The 20,583-nt window shown below is 47.0% G+C and overlaps 1 protein-coding gene across 6 annotated transcripts in view; it reads left to right on the top strand.

Moving 5' to 3' along the window:
* The window catches only part of DCLK2 (doublecortin like kinase 2), a 192,912-nt gene that overhangs the window by 164,804 nt on the left and 7,525 nt on the right, over positions 1-20,583 (top strand). For all 6 annotated transcript variants that reach the window (XR_006272512.1, XM_043484756.1, XM_043484766.1 and 3 more), the window contains 5 exons: positions 4,033-4,152; positions 4,719-4,865; positions 13,230-13,363; positions 13,765-13,842; positions 20,260-20,356. Coding sequence is in view for 5 of the 6 variants with exons in the window: in XM_043484756.1 (XP_043340691.1) it covers positions 4,033-4,152; positions 4,719-4,865; positions 13,230-13,363; positions 13,765-13,842; positions 20,260-20,356 (576 nt within the window). In the remaining variant the exon portion in view is untranslated. The remainder of the gene's footprint in view (positions 1-4,032; positions 4,153-4,718; positions 4,866-13,229; positions 13,364-13,764; positions 13,843-20,259; positions 20,357-20,583) is intronic.

Raw genomic sequence — 20,583 nt, 5'->3', positions numbered from 1 at the left:
AAGTAGCTTCTGGTAGCTGACAGTATTCCTTGGCTTGGAGGAACACATCACTCCAAATTCGGCCTCCATCTTCACATCTCCCTCTCTTCTTTGTGTTTATTTTTCTTCTGCTGACTGTGAAATTTCCCTCTGCCTCTGTCTCAGAAAGACACTTGTAATGGCACCCAGAAAATCTACAGTTTTTGCTTTGTTGCAGTGACTTTAATCATACCTCCAGAGACATTCTTTTCCTCAAGTACAGTAGTATTTACAAGTTCTAGGCATTAAGACCTGATAACTTTTTGTGGCCATTATTCAACCAACCACAGTCATCACATATAACTATTGAGCATCTCGTCTCTCTCAACGTGTCATCCTCAGTGGTGCTCACCCCACAATATACATACTGGCTGTAAAACTTGTAACAGTGAGCAGTGAGTGATGTGATTACTCAAGAATGAACCGTGCTGGTTCCTGCAGAGCAAGGTAAACAAAGACCTCCAAGAGAGCAGGGTGAGAACTGCGGCCGGAGTGAGCGCAGGGGGCTCTGAGGACAAATTCGAGGGTTTCCTAACCCAGCTGTGGTTAAGCAGGGGAGGCTACCTGGAGGAGGTGAGATCCCCCATCATTCTGAGGAATGAATAGGAGTTCACCAAGAAGTGGGGGAAGAAAGTTCCAGACAAAACTGCCTTTGCAGATGCCTGGAGGCCTAGAAAAAAATTGGCAAAAGGGGTAAAGAGGGAATGGGCATATTTTGAGGCTACTGAGAAGGCGGGGGTGGGTGACTGATGAGCTGGGCAGGAGGACGCGGGAGGGAGGGTCAGGGTAGAATGCCCTTCTGCTCCGGGCACCCAGGTCCATTCAATGAGACAAAGGACACAGGCAGGAAAGACTGGACGCTAGACGAATCGTTTGGTTTGGGAGCATTGTTTATTCCCCAGATCCATTTGTCTCTGGCTCTGTCTATCTGTCTCTCTTTTAGATGTTAAAATCTACCCTGGCCAAGGATAAGGCTGTACCCTTTGCCAAGTTGGCAGTTTTCTTTGTCATTTATTCTCACACACAAAACCATGGCATACCGCCAGGAAATGATTCATATGTAAATTATTTGGAGTTAGAATCATGAATCACTTAACATAAATAATGGTGGGTGGTTGAATAATGTACGTTCAGTACAGTTCGAGACAAAAGTGATGTTCATCTTGTATTTAGAAATATTTTTCTGGAAAATGTAACCTAGAGAGGATGTATTAGAAACAATGATTACATATGGGCTGTATAAGAAGTAGGAAGATAACATTTGTAAAGATTTTTGTGCACCGTTCGTTTTGCTTCTGAGGATGGTTTACTTTAAAAAGTGGATTGTTCCTTCAAAGACATTTTTACAGGCATAGTCAGAGGTTGGGAAACAAATAGGCCCCACATCCCAACAAAACCCTTCAGTATGTGCACAGAATACTAGGCATTGTCGAGTAGCATACAGCAAGCCAAGATAATAAATAGTGGTGGAAAAAATGTTGTTGGAATATCCACTTAATATTTGAAATGTAACACGGCCGGAGGCCCAGGGCCAAGTTACACAGTGCGTCCCAGAAGAGGCTCTGCTGTGCCTTTGCATGAAGAAGATGACTTTGGAGAGGTGCAGGCTCCCTGCGTTCTGGACTCTTTATTTTAGCTCCAGTCAGCGCATTCTTGGGGTACTGGTGATGCAAATTATTTTATATATGTCCCTGGAAATTAGCATCACATGCAGAGCCCCTACATAGAGGTACATTTATAGACTCTCCCCAACCTCGGGCGATGGAGAGGAGGGAGGAGAACTGACATGATAGATCCATTTAGCTTCAAAATCAAACGCCTGTTTTTCTCCTTTGTCGACTTGGCGTCACACAGAGTGAAATAAACTCATTCAGTTGCCTTTACCTGTTCACAGAGGTACAGCCACCTCTGCGGTTACTGTGATTAAGGACTCGGTTGGCACAGATGAGCCAAAGGCTTCTAAAGACGTGTGTGAACATGGCTGGTTTTCTGAGTCTTTGTCCCTGTGGCCACAAGGGCTTGGCTGCCCAGCCGCTCACCCTGGGAGCACCCAGGGCTCTGTGCCCGCCTGGTGACGCCGCCGCCCTGGAGGTCAGCACCGTGCGACTGGGGCCGGGTCGGCAGCCCGGCGGCCTCTCCACCGTGCTCAGTTAGGGTCTGAGACCTGCCACCCTTCCCCGGGTGCCAAGTCCGGAACCAGCTACATCTTCCCAGCCCTCCTCATGAGTAGGCATAGGTGCTCCGCTTTGCACGAAGCCTGGTGTGGTCCTGCCTTGAGCCTACCTCAGGCCTATGCTTCCTCTAGTTCCAGCCTTTCATGGAGTCAGTTTCAGCCTGACAGCTGTCATTTTCATTTTGAAAGATTCCAAAAGATGTGGGCTTGGAGGTCAGGAATCTAGGTTTGCATCCCCCGCCCCTCAAAGAACTGCTCTAAGAATAACTGTGGAGATGTTACTCAAGCACCCTGCACAGTGACAGAAAGGGGCTCGTTTCCTAGGCAATGTGGTTCTTTTCTTTCTCCTGGGTGCCTGCTAAGTCACTCAGTCATGTCCGACTCTTTTTGACCCTAGGGACTGTGACCCGCCAGGCTCCTCTGTCCACCAGATTTCCTAGGCAAGAGTACTGGAGTGGGTTGCCATGCCCTCCTCCAAAGGCTCTTCCTGATTTCCTGAGGCTTCTGCATTGCAGGCAGATTCTTTACCACTAAGCCCCCAGGGAAGCCCCTTTCTCTCCCCTGCTTCTGTTTAACATTTGCGCTGTCATTTGCTAACATTTGGACAAACACGGTGCATTCAGCATTCAAAAAACAGCAGTCACCATGTACAGGAGGCTGCAACAGACTTCTGTCTGGATATTATTTACTTGCTTGTTATAATTTATGCTTCCGTCTATTGTCCAGAAATATTTGAGATTGCTTTGAGTAAAAATACACATATGCATGGAGGCATGGAGATAAGAGCGGAACCATAAACGGTACACTGAACTAGAGATAAGATAATGATCTTACTACTGCAGTGGGACATTCAGTTTAGCTCTGAGATCCATGAGAGCAGAGGAGACACAGACACACATTATGGATATATATGCACATATGTGTGTTTAGGTAGCAAATGATCGCTCTTATAAGGTAAACTTACATAAAGAAAACTTTTTGAAAACCTAAAGTGTATAATAGGGCAATTATCAGTCTTACAGAACATTCCCTAAATAATTCATTATCACAGTTAACGAGGATCAACAAATGTGATATTATTGAGAGATCTTTAATGTTTCATAATAAAACAGAGCAGTCATTGTTCATGATTCATGGGCTGGCATACTAAGAATAATTCCTTAATGCCGTGAGGAAACATTTTGCTACGGTGCTGTTCCCAACCACATTGCTCACCAGGACTGACAATCAGGTGGTATTTTCAGAGAAGTGATTAGAGTTGAAATGAGGATGGTGGTCACCTACTATGTGTTTCCTGACTTCTGAAATATAAGATAAGGAACATCTATCTGGTGAGTGGTTTCATACCCAAATACAGAGGAGGAAAGTTTCTTTTTCACAAATTTCAGCACATAATTCAAATTCATGTTGGTAAATAGTTTAAAAGCTAAAAATGTTTATAAGGCTGGAAGTTGTATCCCATAAGTATGCCAAATTTCCTTACATGCTGTCTTCATTTCTGAGTGTGTACTGAGAGGGAAAAGTAATTCCAGCTGCATTACAAAGCACAGTGTGGCAAGCCCAAGCTTTCGCAGCATCATGAGCTGTTAAAGTGTTGGAAACGAAGACGAGGCAGGAGGGAGCGAGTCTAGCGGTCCAGATAGCACACCGCGCCCGTTGCGGGCTGTTTGAAGTCCTTCCGTTAGCTTCAGTGAGCTGCCACACCAGCTTGGCTTGTTCGCAGGGTGCGGTTTGTCTCCGCTCCTGCAGGCTCAGATCCACAGCCTGTGTTGTCCTCTGACACGCAGGAACAGAGCCTGTTCCGTCGTGTCTGATCCACCCCTCTAAATCCTTTTCCCCAGGAACATCTGATTGAGAATGAAGTGTCGATCCTGCGCAGAGTGAAGCATCCAAACATCATCATGCTGATTGAGGAGATGGAGACGGCCACCGAGCTCTTCCTGGTGATGGAACTGGTCAAGGTGAGAGGTGGAGAGATCCCAGGAGAGTCTGTCAGTGCTGGATCCCAAGACTGAGCAGTATTCTGAGAGACCCTCCCTGGAAATGCACATTGCCGCCGTGAGACTTTCCTTATTTATGAAATGGATCTTTATTCATTTGAGCAGCACTTGTGACATTCTTTTTCTGATCTCCTTCAGGCTGATGAGCTTTGTTTGTCCCCTTCATAGCCCTGCCACTGTTGATTTTTTTAATTAAACTTATTTTTATTTTGTATTGGAGTATACCCGATTAACAACGTTATGATAGTTTAAGGTGGACAGCAAAGGGACTCGGCGTCCGTATACGTGTGTCCATTCTGCTCCAAACCCCCTCCCATCCAGGCTGCCCCACGGCATTGAGCAGAGGTCCCTGGGGCCTTGTTGCTTCTGCATCTTAAACATGGCAGTGTGTACATGTCCATCCCAAGCCCCTAAGTATCCCTTCCTCCCACCCTTCCCCCTTGGTAACTGTAAATTCGTTCTCTGAGCCTGTGAGTCTGTTTCTGCCACTGTTGATGTTTTGATGTGCTCTTTTACATGTTCTCCAGGGTGGAGATCTCTTTGATGCAATTACCTCCTCAACCAAGTATACGGAGAGGGACGGGAGCGCCATGGTGTACAACCTGGCCAACGCCCTCCGGTACCTGCACGCCCTCAACATCGTGCACCGGGACATCAAGCCCGAGAACCTCCTGGTACGTCATCTCTGCCTTTTCCGTTCCAACTCAGGCCTCTCTCCCTTTAAAGTGACGGAAATCACGTGCAGACAGTTATGTGCAGACTGTGACATTTTAAAATCTACACCAACCCTGCAGGTCAGGGGCCAAGAGAAGTGAAATCTAGAAAATCAAGTCAGTGACCATAAAGTCTTAATGGATTCCTTGAACTGATCTGCACTTCCACGTTTACTGTTTACCAGACATTAGAAAGCATATTTTCTTTCTTCTTTTTTTGAGAAGTTCTTTATTTGTGTATTTACTTTTGGCTGTGCTGGGTCTTTGCTGCTGTGGGCCTTTCTCTAGTTGTGGTGCGGGGGCCTCTCACTGCAGTGGCTTCCCTTGTGTGGAGCGTGGACTCTAGGGCTGGAGCCTCAGCAGTCACAGAACACGGGCTCAGTAGCTGCACAGGCTCAATCGTGGTGGCTCAGAGGCTTAGCTGCTCCGCGGCACGTGGGATCTTCTGAGACCAGGGATCGAACCTGTGTCTCCTGCATTGGCAGGCAGATTCTTTACCTGGGAGCCACAAGGAAAGCCCAGAAAACCCATTTTCATTTGTGTTTTAATGGATGGTACTAACTGGAGAAAGACAAACAAGAAATTACTTTATGAGGCAAAAAATTCTGATGAATAAATTGGTGACAGAATTAGAGGCTCATGGGAGACAGAAGTGGAAGGGTTCATTTATGTGCAGGACAGAACTCTGAAAATATAACATAGTCCGTTCATCTCAGCTTTACGGGTATGGAAATAGAGCCCCCGGGATGTTGACTTTTCTTGTTTGGAAGTCTCCTTTGTCCTGTTGCTCTGCAGACGAGAGTCTTACTTTGATATGGAGCTCAGCTTCACAGTCTGGTCCCAGTTCTCCCTTCCAGCCTCTTGTCCTGGTCCTCCCTTCCCTACCCATCTGGCCAGCATGGCACTCACCTTAAAGCCAGATGTAACTCACTGCATGGTGGCCTTAATCACTAGATGTAGCTTGCTGACTGGGGACAGTCCTCATGTCTACATTGTAGGGAAATGTAAGAGAAGGCAATTTCTGAGTTCTCCGTACACAGATCCACCAGAACACACAAGGTACTTGGCCTGTTCCCACCTTTCAGGGCTGAGCATCACCATCATCATCCTTACTTTCTGGCAGGTGAGGTTATCTGCATCTCCTGTATCATGTTCATCCACACACAGGTTTCCCCAGGCCCCCAGAGTTGGTGAAGACCAGACTTTTATCAGCAACCTCATTGTTGATGTCCAAACTGGTCATCATAAAGTGACACGATGCTCAGTTGGTAAAGAATCCACCTGCCCATGCAGGAGACCTGGTTTCAATCCCTGGAGAAGGAAATGGCAGCCCACTCCAGTATTCTTGCCTGGAACATTCCGTGGACAGAAGAGTCTGGTGGGCTATATTCCTTGGAGTGACAAGAGTCGCACACAACTTAGTGACTAAACCGCCACCATACTGGTCTCGTTTGCAGCATCCTGTCCCCCAGCAAACAGGTTCATCTCATAAGATACCGAACAAGGCATGTCTTCTTGACATCACCCCAGCCTCCCTGAGCAGAGGCAGTCAGTCCTGGCCACCTCTGGTTTCTGCTGCACTTACCATGGTTCTGTGAGTTTATCATTTATTTATCTGTCATTTTCTCTAGGTCAGTTCAGTTCAGTTGCTCAGTCGTGACTGATTCTTTGCAACCCCATGGACTGTAGCACGCCAGGCCTCCCTATCCACCGCCAACTCCCAGAGTTCACCTCAAACTCATGTCCATTGAGTTGGTGATGCCATCCAACCATCTTATTCTTTGGCCTCCCTGACTCCTCCTGCCTTCAATCTTTCCCAGCATCAGGGTCTTTTCCAGTGCATCAATTCTTTGCATCAGGGGGCCAAAGTATTGGAGTTTCCACTTCAACATCAGTCCTTCCAATGAACATTCAGGATTGATCTCCTTTAGGATGGACTGGTTGGATCTCCTTGCAGTCCAAGGGACTCTCAAGAGTCTTCTCCAACACCACAGTTCAAAAGCGTCAATTCTTCGGTGCTCAGCTTTCTTTATAGTCCAACTCTCACATCCATACATGACTACTGGAAAAACCATAGCTTTGACTACATCGACTTTTGCTGGCAAAGTAATGTCTCTGCTTTTTAATATGCCGTCTAGGTTGGTCATAACTTTTCTTCCAAGGAGCAAGAGTCTTTTAAGAGTCATTAAGAGTCTTTCATGGCTGCAGTCACCATCTTCAGTGATTTTGGAGCCCCAAAAATAAAGTCTGTCACTGTTTCCCCATCTATTTGCCATGAGGTGATGGGACCAGATGTCATGATCTTAGTTTTCTGAATGTTGAGTTTTAAGCCAACTTTTTCACTCTCCTCTTTCACTTTCATCAAGAGGCTCTTTAGTTCTTCTTTGCTTTCTGCCATAAGGGTGGTGTCGTCTGTATATCTGCAACCTTGATTCCAGCTTGTGCTACATCCAGCCCTGCGTTTCTCATGATGTACTTTTCATATGAGTTCAATAAGTACAGTGACAATATACAGCCTTGATGTACTCCTTTTCTTATTTGGAACCACTGTATTGTTCCATGTCCAGTTCTAACTGTTGCTTCTTGACCTGCATACAGATTTCTCAAGAGGCAGGTCAGGTGGTCTGGTAATCCAATCTCTTTAAGAATTTTCAAGAGTTTGTTGTGATCCACACAGTCAAAGGCTTTGGCATAGTCAATAAAGCAGAAACATGTTTTTCTGGAACTCTCTTGCTTTTTCAATGATCCATCAGATGTTGGCAATTTGATCTCTGGTTCCTCTGCCTTTTCTAAAACCAGCTTGAACATCTGGAAGCTCATGGTTCACATACTGTTGAAGCCTGGCTTGGAGAACTTTGAGCATTACTTTGCTAGCGTGTGAGATGAGTGCAATTGTGCGGTAGTTTGAGCATTCTTTGGCATTGCCTTTCTTTGGGAATGGAATGAAAACTGACCTTTTCCAGTCCTGTGGCCACTGCTGAGTTTTCCAAATTTGCTGACATATCAAGTGCAGCACTTTCCCAGCATCATCTTTTAGGATTTGAAATAGCTCAACTGGAATTCCATCACATCCACTAGCTTTGTTCATAGTGATGCTTCCTAAGGCCCACTTGACTTCACATTCCCGGATGTCTGGTTCTAGGTGAGTGATCACACCATCATGATTATCTGGGTCGTGAAGATCTTTTTTTGTACAGTTCTTCTGTGTATTCTTGCCACCTCTTAATATCTTCTGCTTCTGTTAGGTCCATACCATTTCTGCCCTTTATTGTGCCCATCTTTGCATGAAATGTTCCCTTGGCATCTCTAATTTCCTTGAACAGATCGCTAGTCGTCCCCATTCTCTAGATAGTAAGCACCCATAGAGCAGGTGAGTGTTCAGTCACCTATATGTCCTGGGTGGTGAATGAGCGCACAGTGGGTGAGAAATCAATGGCTGGTGACTGACCGCTGATGGTCACTCAGCTCGCCTGAAGCTCACACTCACACGCAGGTCTTCACACCGTGCGTCCCGCGTGCAGCACACCAATGATTATTGAGCAGAGTGTGCTTTGATGGGTAGGCTTTGGCGCCATTCTTGGGCCCTCCTGATCCACAGTTGCGTTTCCCCTTTGGATAGTGCCGTTTGATCATTTTTCAGCATCCACTTAAAAGCATGTGACGTCTGTTTTCCTACCGTCTTCTGCCTTGTTTTTCTGTTAGGAAAGTAAATACCCCTGGTGTGTAAAGCACGATGTGTCCTGGGGCGTGGCGTTCTGACCTCTGAGGAGGGTGAGGACAGTGGTGAAGCAGGCCTCGGGCACATGGGGACCTGGTGTCCTGCTCCTGCACCAGGAGCTGCGGGGCGCGTCAGCATGCCCCCAACCCTGCACCGCTGGCCGAGTTTGAACGTGAGATTCCTGAGCAGAGGTGACGGGGCTCCCCGGGTGTTCCCGAGGACACCCTGCCCTCCACACCTGTCTCACCGCGGGGGTCGCAGATGCTGAGGGTCTCTAAGGGCTCGGGCGCTGCAGGGCTCGAGACGCAGCGGTGATGGCAGCGCCTGCCCCCTCGGCTGCTCCCGTGGGGGGCTCCGCGGGCCGGTGAGCCCTTCCGTAGACCCGAGGGTGTCCTGTCCAGCCCACTGATTCCATCCCTCCCCACCACCCCATGTCTCCACCTTCCCACTCACGCTTCCTTACTGTGCACGCAGGCTCAGGACCCCCTCCCTCATCCTTTGCTCTCGTTTCCCATCAGGGAGGAGACTGTGACGGGGACTGCCGGCTCCAGCCTGCCGAGTCTCCGACGGCGACTGGGAGACCGGAGTCGGGGCCTCGTCTGCCCCCGCTGCCCCGTCCGGGTATCCCCCCCGACCCCAGCCCTGCTCTGCCACCCAAAGGGAAGAAGGAGGGGAGGAGGAAGAGGAGGAGGAGGGTGGTGAGCCTGCACGAGGTCTGCGCAGGGCTCCCGTGTGACACGCGAGGCCCGTGGGGTCGGGCCGTGGACACTTCACCGCATGTCTCAGTAAGATGTGCGTGCCACTGCCGACCCAAGGGGACCCCCGGCAGACCTAGAGACAACCAGCAGGCTGGTGTCAGCCCGGGGTGGGAAAGTGCCAGTGCGGCGCTAGGAGCCCGTCCACGGAGGGACTGCCAGCCCCTTGCATCTCAGGATCCCGCCTGTGAGCGCCAGAGCGTTCAGACGGCTCATTTGCATCACCCGTCTGGCAGCCGAGTCGTGATTCAGACCCTGCCAGCCGAGATGTATGGGTCGCCGTGTCAGGGAGCACTCGGGTGGCCATTAGGGCTGTGAGTTACAGCCCGTGCGCCCGGTCAGAGTTAACTGAGAGAGACCAGTGATAAATCCCGCCTTTCCAGGGCTTCTGGGGCAGGCCGAGGAGAGGGCTGGCTTCTCATATTTGAGGGCCTTCTAAATCACGACGCTGACTTTTTATTTAGAGAACCTGCGGCCTGCAGTTTGTATGTGGGGTGTGCACGCCTTCCGTTTTTCAGTTTTGCATTCTGACAGCGGCTTGCAACAGGGCGTCTCCGCTGGTGGCGGAGCATCTGAGCTCGGCTGAGCGGCGTTCCCAGGGGTTGCTGGGTTACACCCCACCTGGAGCCTATACACCTGTGGCCTTTCAGACGCAGGGGCGTGCAAGGGATGGGAGTGGACTTGCTGGGGTCCCACATGGCCACCCGCTCGAAGCTTGATTTTTCTGGGCCTCAGTTTCCTCATCTATAAAATGGAATAATGCCTCTCTTCCTAGCTGCCCAGCAGGGTGACTACAGAAGTGCGATGAGGCGGTGTTTGGGAGACTGTGGGACTGGCCCTTCCAGGCCTGCGAGGATGGGCATTACTGAGGAGAAGTTAACTCTGCCAGAATGAGGCCTTGGAGTCACTGTGCATTTATCACCTCTTCCCTAAGATTGGTCTCCTAAAGCAAAGCCCTGTGTGTACGCGCCAGTGTTAGTTTCTTAAAGGAGTGTCATAAATGTGTGTGTGTGCATACGTGCGGATTTATAGAGGTATATGTATATTTTCCTGCTTTAAAGACAGTCTCCAGCTAAGACCTGAAATTTACATACATTCTTTTTCACATATTTGCCTCTGTGTCTAGCACTGAGGAGAGACGAATCGGATAAAATATTAGTTCAGGCTTGTCTGCCCTATTTGATACGTCCCTTTTGATATTTAGCCAGAGTACCACTTGCTCAAATGTTATTCGGTGATTATAGACTCTTCAGTCCCTTTCTATTTATGCTTCTGCATCTGATTCTGAATTCCTTGTAGGGGACGTGAAAAATCGGACTTCTGGGACCTCTTGAGTATCCAACAACAGCTCTTAAATACCCCTAGGCTTCCCTAAATTGAACACCTAAGATAAACATGATTTAAAAAAAAAAAAGTACCTAATGAGTATACTGTAAAGTTGTAAAAACAAAATGACATTAACAAAACTTTTTTTTTTACTCTTATGATACATTTAGAATTATAATGTTCTTATCACTGCAATTGCTTAGGGAATTTCTAAAGTCTGGGTTGCAATAAATGCATCATAAATTCTAACTATAATTCAGATTGTTCTCGTTAATGTTTACATTAAACATAATGGATGGAAAGTCAACCTAAGGCTAAGCATGACTAAGAACCTGGTTTCTGCTGCTTTAGGCTGAATCCTTAGTAGCTTTGAATATGCTCTGCTGAGCTGTGGGCTGACGCAGAGTGATAAATATCTGTGAGGGCCCCCAAATCCTCACCGCCAGTCCTGTGAAACTGGAAAGTCATACAGATGCTTGCTGAGCATGGTCTCTAGTACATCAGTGTGGAAGCAGTTATTAAAATACCGAGGTGAACACTGTTCCTCTTCAGCTGCTGAGAAGCGTCACAAGCGAGAACAGTGTTTCAGTGTCATCCTTTAAAAATGCCTGTTAAGGTGGGGGTCATTGACATTGGGAAAACCTGAGGTTCTTGACGCTTTTTTTATTGAAGATTTTATAAATCACTCCCCGTCATTAAGTATCAGACTGATGGATGATGTCGTTAATGTGCTTATCTTGAAAAAATGTCATTTGCTAAATTTTTCTCTTCATTTGGTAAGTAGTGATATAGATGAAAATCTGGTTCAGTTCATAGTGGGATACAAGGAAACACAAACAAATATGTTTAAAATGTAAAAGTAGAGGAAAGATATGACATAAGTACATGTTAGGTTTTACAGTTATTTCAAAATTCAGTGTTTTCAGAATGGACATCTAAGAGGCAAATAGCTTATTAAAACTCATACAGTCAGGTCTCAGATTATGTTCTTATATATACTTGTTTGCTTCGAAAACCATCCATTTAAAATAACTTCCAGACTTTTATCCCATAAGGAAAGTCTGCTTATATATAAAATAAATTTTTCTGAATTATGGAACCAGCATGTGTTCATTGTAAACATTCTGGAAACTTCTGAAAAGTATAAAGAAGAAAAGTATATATATAAAAAAAGTATATATATATATATATATATATAAAAGTATATAAAAAAGTATATATGTAAAATTTTGAATATTCCTTTTTCTTTAATACATTGAATATTTCCCATAGGATTAATGTTGACTTGAATTTTGCTTATTAGTGACTGTATAATATCACTGAAGGGATTTGCTATGATTTATTAAGTCATTAACCTGTTGGCCACTTACGTTGCTTCTAGTTTTTAAAAACCAGAAGATGAATTCTGAGGTTGGCATTCTTGGGTATAACCTTTGGATCCATCTCTGTTCCCTTACAGCAGGTTCTTAGAAGTAAATTTACAGATCACAGGTTATTAAGGATATTAAGAAATTTACGTAGGACTGCCATACTTTCTAGAAAAGTTGCTTCGATGTCAGCAAACACATCACATCCTCACCAGCATTGTTAAGCCTTTTCCAAGATGATGATCCACCTGATCGAATCAGCCAGTCCTTCCAGGAAAGAAGGAACATTCACCCCGTCCTGATCTGAGCTTCATCTCATGAGCTAGGGACCAGCTGTTATCCCATTTCACAGATAACAGAACATGCCCAGGGTGGATGAGGGGCTTTCAGGGGTCAGGTCACCAGACAAGTGGGTGGAGTGTTTCATCCTGCAGGCTTGGGCTGTCTCATCCCAAAGGTCACTTTCTTTCTAGATTTCCAAAGTTCTCCCCTAGGTTGTATCACTGTTTATACTCCTCGTTGTCTAGAGAGCAAGTCCTAATTGTATCTTCTAAGCGAAACATGGGTTGGAGAGCTAGTGCTTTAGTGGACAACCTGTAATGCACACCATTTCTGAGGCTCTCCAGTACCCACCTCCCCACCCTGGCACACACACAGAGAGACACAGCAGAGGTCAGTGCCCTGCCCTGAGGTCGGGGGCCTCTCAAGCGAACCGGGTAAGCTGCCCCCCTCCACCCCTCAGCATGCACGCGTGTTCATTCTACTCCTAGGTAAGGGGCTTTTCGCAAAGGTAGGAAATATTTTTTTCATATTTCACACAATCTAAATAACACGCAACATCTCTCAAAAGAAAAATTAGAGCTTTAAAAAGCAAGAGAGGGACTTCCCTGATGGTCCAGTGGTTGAGACTCCGGGCTTCTAATGCAGGGGCTTCAGGTTCAATCCCTGCTCGGGGGACTAAGATGCCACATGGCCATAAAATCAAAACACAAAACTAAAAAGCAGCAGAGCTAAACCATGGCCTTAATATCAGAAGGAGAGGTTTCTTATGATTTGCTGGTAAATGTATCTGTGTCATTTCTGCCCAATTCCAGAGGCTCCCCACCTTGCGATCACTGAGGGAAAAACACTTCTGAGCATTCGCTGCTTTCTGTTCCAGGTGTGTGAATATCCTGATGGGACCAAGTCTCTGAAACTGGGAGACTTTGGGCTGGCCACTGTGGTGGAAGGCCCACTGTACACCGTCTGCGGCACCCCGACTTACGTGGCCCCTGAAATCATTGCTGAAACCGGGTATGCCTCCTGGGCAGTTGGGTTGGTGCTTGAACTCTGGGAACAGGTATATGTGCCACGACTGCTGCTGTGGATTCACGTGCCTCCCGGGAGCGTGGGGGGCCGGAGAGACTGATCCCTGCACCGTGACTTTGATCCCAGGAACTCCAGCTCATTCTTGTACTTCCAAGAGCCCTGGGGCCTGGACTTCTGTCCAAAGGCCAGTCTTGGAATCCAGAGAGTGGAGAGGTTGGGAGAAGGGCAGACGCCTTTGTCCGAAGGGTAGTTCATTCATCTGCATGAAATGAGCGGTTTGGTACTGAAAGGCCCTTTCCCCTAACAAACCAAGGCGAGTAGTCAGCCCTGAGGTGGGTTCGTGGGAGTAGCGTCCTGTGTGTCCTCCCACCGTTCTGTTTCCCCAGCTATGGCCTGAAGGTGGACGTCTGGGCAGCCGGCGTGATCACGTACATACTGCTCTGTGGCTTCCCACCCTTCCGAAGGTCAGTGGCTCTGCAAGTGACCATATTTGAACTGTAAACTCTCTCCCTTTGATCTGGAAGCAGACATTCTACTCCTGGCAGTCAGGACCGGAAACAGGTCAATAAAAATGTCAGTGACAAATTGTATGAACATACCATTCACTTTTTAATCTTAACTTACCACCTATTAATGTGTATTCTGCATCCGCACTTCCGAGGTGCGGCCCAGGCCTTGCTCTGTGCCTGGTCCCCTGGGTTTCCCACGGTCATTCTTCCGTAAAACTCACCCGCGGCCCAGTGTCTGTGATTTCCGTCCCCAGTCTTTTTCAAGAGGAGTGAGAGTTAAAGATCCTCGCCAAGCAGTCTGACCCTCCCAGGTAAGACTTTCTCTAGTTCTTAAGGGTTGTCTCTTCTACCTAATCTGACAGTTGTTTTTTAACAACTCACTTTGCAGAGCATTTGACCTGGTTGTTGTAGACACAGGGAACTCGTTCTTTTTCAGTTGATTTTGTCCGTTCACATACTATTTTGTTAAGGAGTGTTACAAACACTCTTGGCATTAACAGGCCTGGGAAAGCAGTTTGACCTTGGATGACCGTACACTCACCTATTGGGAGGACAGGGGACCACACACGGGGTCAGGGTGTGTGGTGGGGACCCCCCAGCGGTGTATGGACAGGGGGCAGCTAGGGCTTCACCGTATGTCTCTTGACCAGTGCCTTCTCCCTCTGAAGCACATGAACACTTTGAAGCAGATGTTAATCTAATGATGCACGTTTGATTATTTTCCTCTGACTTTTCTTGAATGCTGTTTTCCTTTTAATCTTTCCTTATGGTCATTTGTAGAGTAGCTACAATGGGCCAGGCATCATTCTAAGTTCTGGGAATCGAGTGGGAAACAAACCTTATTCTGTAAGGCCATAGTGTTTTATAGTGTGTATTCAGTCAGTAAGTAAAAAATAGATTTATTTCTTCCCTCTCTCCCCCCACATTTTATTATAAAAGCTTTTATTATAGAAGCTTTATTATAAAAGCTTTTTATTAGAGGCTTTATTATAAAAGCTTTTTATTATATGAAGCTTTATTATAAAAGCTTTTTATTATAAAAGCTTTCAAACATACAGAAAAGTACAAAGGTATGATGTTTATCTTTTTTTAAAATGACCTATTTTTAAAATATGTTTTTTAACACTGGGTCTTAGTTGTGGCATGTGGAATCTAGTTCCCTGACCAGAGATTAAACCTGGGCCCCCTGTACTGGGGGGCATGGAGTCTTGGCCACTGGACCACCAGGGAAGTCCCTAATGATCAATGAGTTGAATAGTTGGTTTTGTTTTGTTTTGTTTTTGCTTACATTAAATACAGGAATAACACAGATGTCAGTCTCTACTTTTGAGAGGCCTATTGGTTTGAAAACACAGCATGAGAATATTGATCAAGCAGAAAAAGTGAGCATGAGTTCATGCCAAGTTGAGGGCAGGCTCAGCTGAGGACTGGAAATCACGAAAGGTTTAAGGAGAGATACGACATTGGAGTGAGACCTCGTTCTCGTGGCGTGGCTTGGGTTTCTATAGGTGGAAGGCTCTTTCCGTCTGGCCATCCATCAGCATCATGGTTTTCCATCGAGGTCATTGCCAAGGTGGGTTATTCAGACTATAGGATATGACGTATCTGTTAGTTTTTACTGAAGAATTTGTTCTAAAAGTAGGGGCATGAATCATTCTGAGCCATTCTCCTGCCCTGGGCTGGCTTAGTGGGGGCCTGAGGTCCAGTGTAGCTCCCTCACATGCCTGGTAGTCAGCTCAGTGTCCGCTGGGACCACAGGCTTGACTTAGCCACCTGCCCCCCAGCATCAGAGAACTAGCGTGGGCTTCACGTGATGGTGGTGACAGCTTCCTCAAAGCAGCCAGAGAGAGCAAGTTCCCTGTCCGAGTACCTTCCAGATCTCTGCTTGCTTCACATTTCTTGATTAATGTCCCATTGATCAAATGAAATCAAATAGCTAAGCCTGGGGTGAATGTGGGAGAAGTTTGTGTCCATAGAAGGAGGGAAGTGATTTGTGGCCATTGTTACAGTCACGCGGTGCCCTGCTGGTCTCAGTGATGACTTGCTTTGGGAACCAGTCAAGTGCAGAGGACAGTGGGGTTTGATAGCCGGTAACCCAAGGGCCAGGGCCTTCCCTGGTGACTCAGTAAAGAATTTGCCTGCCAATGCAGGAGATGTGGGTTCTATCCCTGGATCAGAAATGGCCACTGGGGAAGGAAATGGCAACCCACTCCAGTATTCTTGCCTGGAGAATCCCATGGACAGAGGAGCCTGCTGGGCTGCAGTCCATAGCATCGCAAAGAGTCAGACCTAACTGAGCAAGCAACCACCACCGACAAATCCAAGGGCCATTTACAGCAGAGTTTCCCTCTGTGGTTAACCCAAGTTGAGAGCAGCTGGAAAAGGTATGGAGGAGCAGTTGTAGAGGAATATGTGCTCACAACTCCCTCTAGTGTTTCCACTTGCCAGTGCAGCCTAGAAGTTTGTTTTCTTTGACTTCCTTTTTACTGTTTAACAAAAGAGAGACTGGAATTAACAATATGTATCTATTGTGACTTGTTACCTTGTTCTCTCTGTGGGATATTCAGATCAGTCTGGCTAATCAAAAGCAGTAAAAGTACATTCTGAAAGCTGCTGCCTTAGAGGTTATGTTCAGATGCTGGTCCTGTAACTCTAGATAGCTTACCTCTGAAAATGTTTTCCCTCTCATATCATGTTGTGATGAAAGAGAATTTATTATGTTACATGTTCGTTGTAGAAGCATCTTCATAGTGTACACAGACATTCTGGATAGATTTTATAACCTACTATAATATAAAATACTTACATATTTTATATACCATATATATCAAACTATGGAAATGGTCCTTTAAATAATGACAAATGACTATGGTTTAGGATTAAGCAAATCTGCATAAATTTGCTTCTAAAATAAAAGTCTTTCAACAGATATCTCAAAATATTTTCATTGTTTTCTAAACAAGATTAATTGAACCCAAAGCTTTTTAATTAAAGTTGTTCCTTGGAATTGACAGTTTGAGCTTCTTTAACTCTAGCATCTCCCATTCTTTCAGGATTTTCAGGCATTAGTCCCAGGCTGACATGTAATATTTCATTGTTACTGAGAAGAATGTTGCTTTTCCAAGGTTTAGGTATTGCCTAAGGAAGTCTGTTCTTAGGGCCACTGATAACAAATAACATTTGCCTGACTATCCTGAGATATTTGATGTTTCTCTTAAACACACACCCATACCCCCTTTAAGTGAAATGTTTTGCACATCATTTGTGAAACAGCTTACAACATTTCTCAGGTTACCTCGTCTGACCTTTAACACCTTGGCAATGGAAATAGTGTGTACACAGAGTCTTTTGCTGTTTTCAGAGTTTTTCTTACTGGGCGTTTCTGGACTTACAGCACTGTACTGTTTAAGAATTAAAAAGTGCTTGAAGCATCTCAGCCAGCTGCTGCTGCTGCTGCTAAGTCGCTTCAGTCATGTCCTACTCTGTGTGACCACATAGACGGCAGCCCACCAGGCTCCACTGTCCCTGGGATTCTAATCCAGGCAAGAACACTGGAGTGGGTTGCCATTTCCTTCTCCAATGCAGGAAAGTGAAAAGTGAAAGTGAAGTCGCTCAGTCGTGTCCAAGTCTTCACGACCCCATGGACTGCAGCCCACCAGGCTCCTCCGTCCATGGGATTTTCCAGGCAAGAGGACTGGAGTGGGGTGCCATTGCCTTGTCCGGTACACTGTTAATGGGAATGTAAATTAGTGTAGCCACTATGGAACATAGTATGAAGTTTCTTTAGCCAGACTGTAGTGTATAAATGTGTTAATCCATCCAGGGAAGGTTTAATCGGAGGAACTTTTATTCTGTGACAACTGAGAAGGGCGCATTCTCTGCAGGTCTGCTCTGGCGAGGGCCGCCCAGAACCCCAGGGCTCTCGTAGTTCCCAGCACGGGTCCACAGGGTGCCCCTCTAGTTGCCCAAATCCTGGGATTGTGTTGTTGACTCAGGCTATTTTGCCAAGAACCTAAATCCTGCAGACACACACCCAATGTTTTAGCTGTTTGTTAACAAAATAAAGACCGTGTGTGTTAACAGAAGCTATTTGAGATTCCAGAAGAAGACCAAAAGGGAGATGCATGCCATCATAGAGAGGAATGGCTAAAAAGAACGATTCTGGAAACAGGTGACTTGCTATATCTTCTTCTAACATTGTCTCCTGGGGTCCTCCGATGTTCTGAATGCTTCTATAAAATCCCATTGTGTTTTTAGGCACATTCTTTATTCATTTTTAAGGAGACATGAGCTGAGTTAAGTCAGTAAAGAGGTAACAGTGAAAAGGAAAGAGCATTTGGACACCTAGAAAGAAACAGTCTGTGCTCACTCGAAGAACATCAGTTTCTCGGGTAGCAGGGATTGGGGGCATCACTCGCCTTGCCTGCTGGCCTGGCCTGACCTGTGTTGCTCTGAGTGCTGCATGACATCATGAAGCAGCAGTGTCGATTCCGCTGAGCTTGGTTTAATATAATGAACGTTCACAGAGCTCACAAACTCTGTTCTTTCTCCTAGAACAGGATGAGGCAGCCACCTCATCACACAGCCCCAGAGGCTGTCTCTGGACACGGCCCTGAATCATCTGTTTCTAGGGATGCCACATTCACCATTGCAGACCCTGGAGGACTGGTAGCTGACCAGGCTCCTGCATAGGAGGCTGGGCGGGGTCCCACGTGAGCACCTGAGCAGTGCGTGGGGCCGAAGGCAGTCTGGGGGTAACTCTGGGGGAAACGTTGCATCCTTGCCAAGTGATCAGGGCTTGCCTGGTAGCTCAGCTGGTGAAGAATCTGCCTGCAATGCAGGAGACCCTGGTTTGATTCCTGGGTCAGGAAGATCTGCTGGAGAAGGGATAGGCTACCCACTCCAGTATTCTTGGGCTTCCCTTGCAGCTCAGCTGGTAAAGAATCCGCCTGCAATGCGGGAGACCTGGGTTCAATTCCTGGGTTGGGAAGTTCCACTGGAGAAGGGAAAGGCTACCCACTCTAGTATTGGGCTTCCCTGGTAGCTCAGATGGTAAAGCTTCTTCCTGCAATGTGGGAGACCTGGGTTCGATCCCTGGGCCTGAAGATCTCCTGGAGAAGGAACTGGCAACCCACTCCAGTACTCTTGCCTGGAAAATTCCATGGATGGAGGAGCCTGGCAGGCTACAGTCAATGGGGTCATAAAGAGTTGGACACGACTGAGCAACTAACACTTACTTAACACGTATTTGCCAAGTGAGGCTGAACTTCCGCTCCTGGATTTTGATCTTGACTTCAGCAGCCCTTCCTGAGTTTTCTTCTAGGCTTTGCAGTGGCCTGGGGAGCGAGTGACTTGCTTCTCGCTCTGGCCATTGATGTGGCCGCCAAGGGGAGGGGCCATGTGGCTGTGGAGATGCAGTGTTCTGGGAGGCAGGGGACATCCAGTTCCCTGAATTTTTCCCAGCAGTATTTCCGCATTTTTCTGGCACTGTCCATCAAACGTCAAGTCATCTTTTACTCTTTAGACACCAGCTGTGTGCAGCTCTGAGAGAGGCAGGCAGGGAGGGACGCCCACCTCGGGGTCCTGCACCCATGAAGTTCTAGTGGATGTCCTTAGATGATGGGCTTTTTCTCTCACACTGAGCTTCAGTGAAAGGTTTCAGTGGGGAGCGTGTTGCCTGTGAATGTTTATCCAGATTCTGAACTCCTTATAACTTTCCATGTGTTGGCTGCTTCGCTATCTCTGGCTGTTTTGTTGGGAAAGTAGAAGGGGGAAGGACAAGGAGATCTGACTCAGGTTTGCTGCTTTCCCCACTTACTATTATACCATGAATGACTGAGGGCAGATGCTGAGCTTCCTTTTTTTTTTGAAATGAGGACTTACACTTTTGTGGATTCCATTTTTTCTTGAGTCTTTTGTTTTTTGTGGAAAAATACATGTGACATAAAATCTATCCCTTTAACCATTTGTAAGTGTACAATTTCAAGTGTTAAGTGGTATTTAGTAGATTTAAACCATTGTGTAACCGTCACCACCACCCATCTCCAGAACATCTTTGTCCTCCCACGCTGAAGCCCGGTACCCGCTGAACAGAGTTCTTGCATCTCTGCTCCTCTCTCTCTGCCCTGCTCCTCCTCCTTTCTCCACCACCTCCCTTCCTCCCCCTTCTCTCTGATTCCCAGGTCCATGGAAATGTTCCTTGGTTCATCATCTAGAAGGGAGAGTGTCATCCCAAACCTGGTTGAGATGCACAGCCAAGCTGTGAAACACCCACGCCAGAGACACTGGACTCCCGTCTCCCCTCCCCGTGAGCCTTTTATTGCAATGCCGAATGGTGACGCTGACTCTTCTGTTTCTCTGTCACTGCCTCAGTGAGAACAACCTCCAGGAGGATCTCTTTGACCAGATCTTGGCCGGGAAGCTGGAGTTCCCAGCCCCCTACTGGGACAACATCACAGACTCGGCCAAGGTACCCATGCGGCCTGGCTCTGGGGGGCGGCGTGTCGAGGGGTCCTCGCCTGTCACGGGGGGCTGTCGCCGCTCTTGTTGTTGTGTCTGGGTCTGTCTGGACTGTGGCTCACCCCGCAGCGCGGTGCCTGAAATACTTCGCCGGGTTCTGGAAGCTGGCCTGGCTGTCTCCCCCGTGTGCTGAGGCCGCCCTCTTAGGGCTTCCAGATGCTTCACTAAGCCCTCAAC

Source organism: Cervus canadensis, chromosome 1 (assembly GCF_019320065.1).
Source record: "Cervus canadensis isolate Bull #8, Minnesota chromosome 1, ASM1932006v1, whole genome shotgun sequence".
Lineage (NCBI taxonomy): Eukaryota > Metazoa > Chordata > Mammalia > Artiodactyla > Cervidae > Cervus > Cervus canadensis.
Note: the sequence above shows the minus strand (reverse complement) of the source record. Positions and strands in the feature narration are given on the sequence as shown.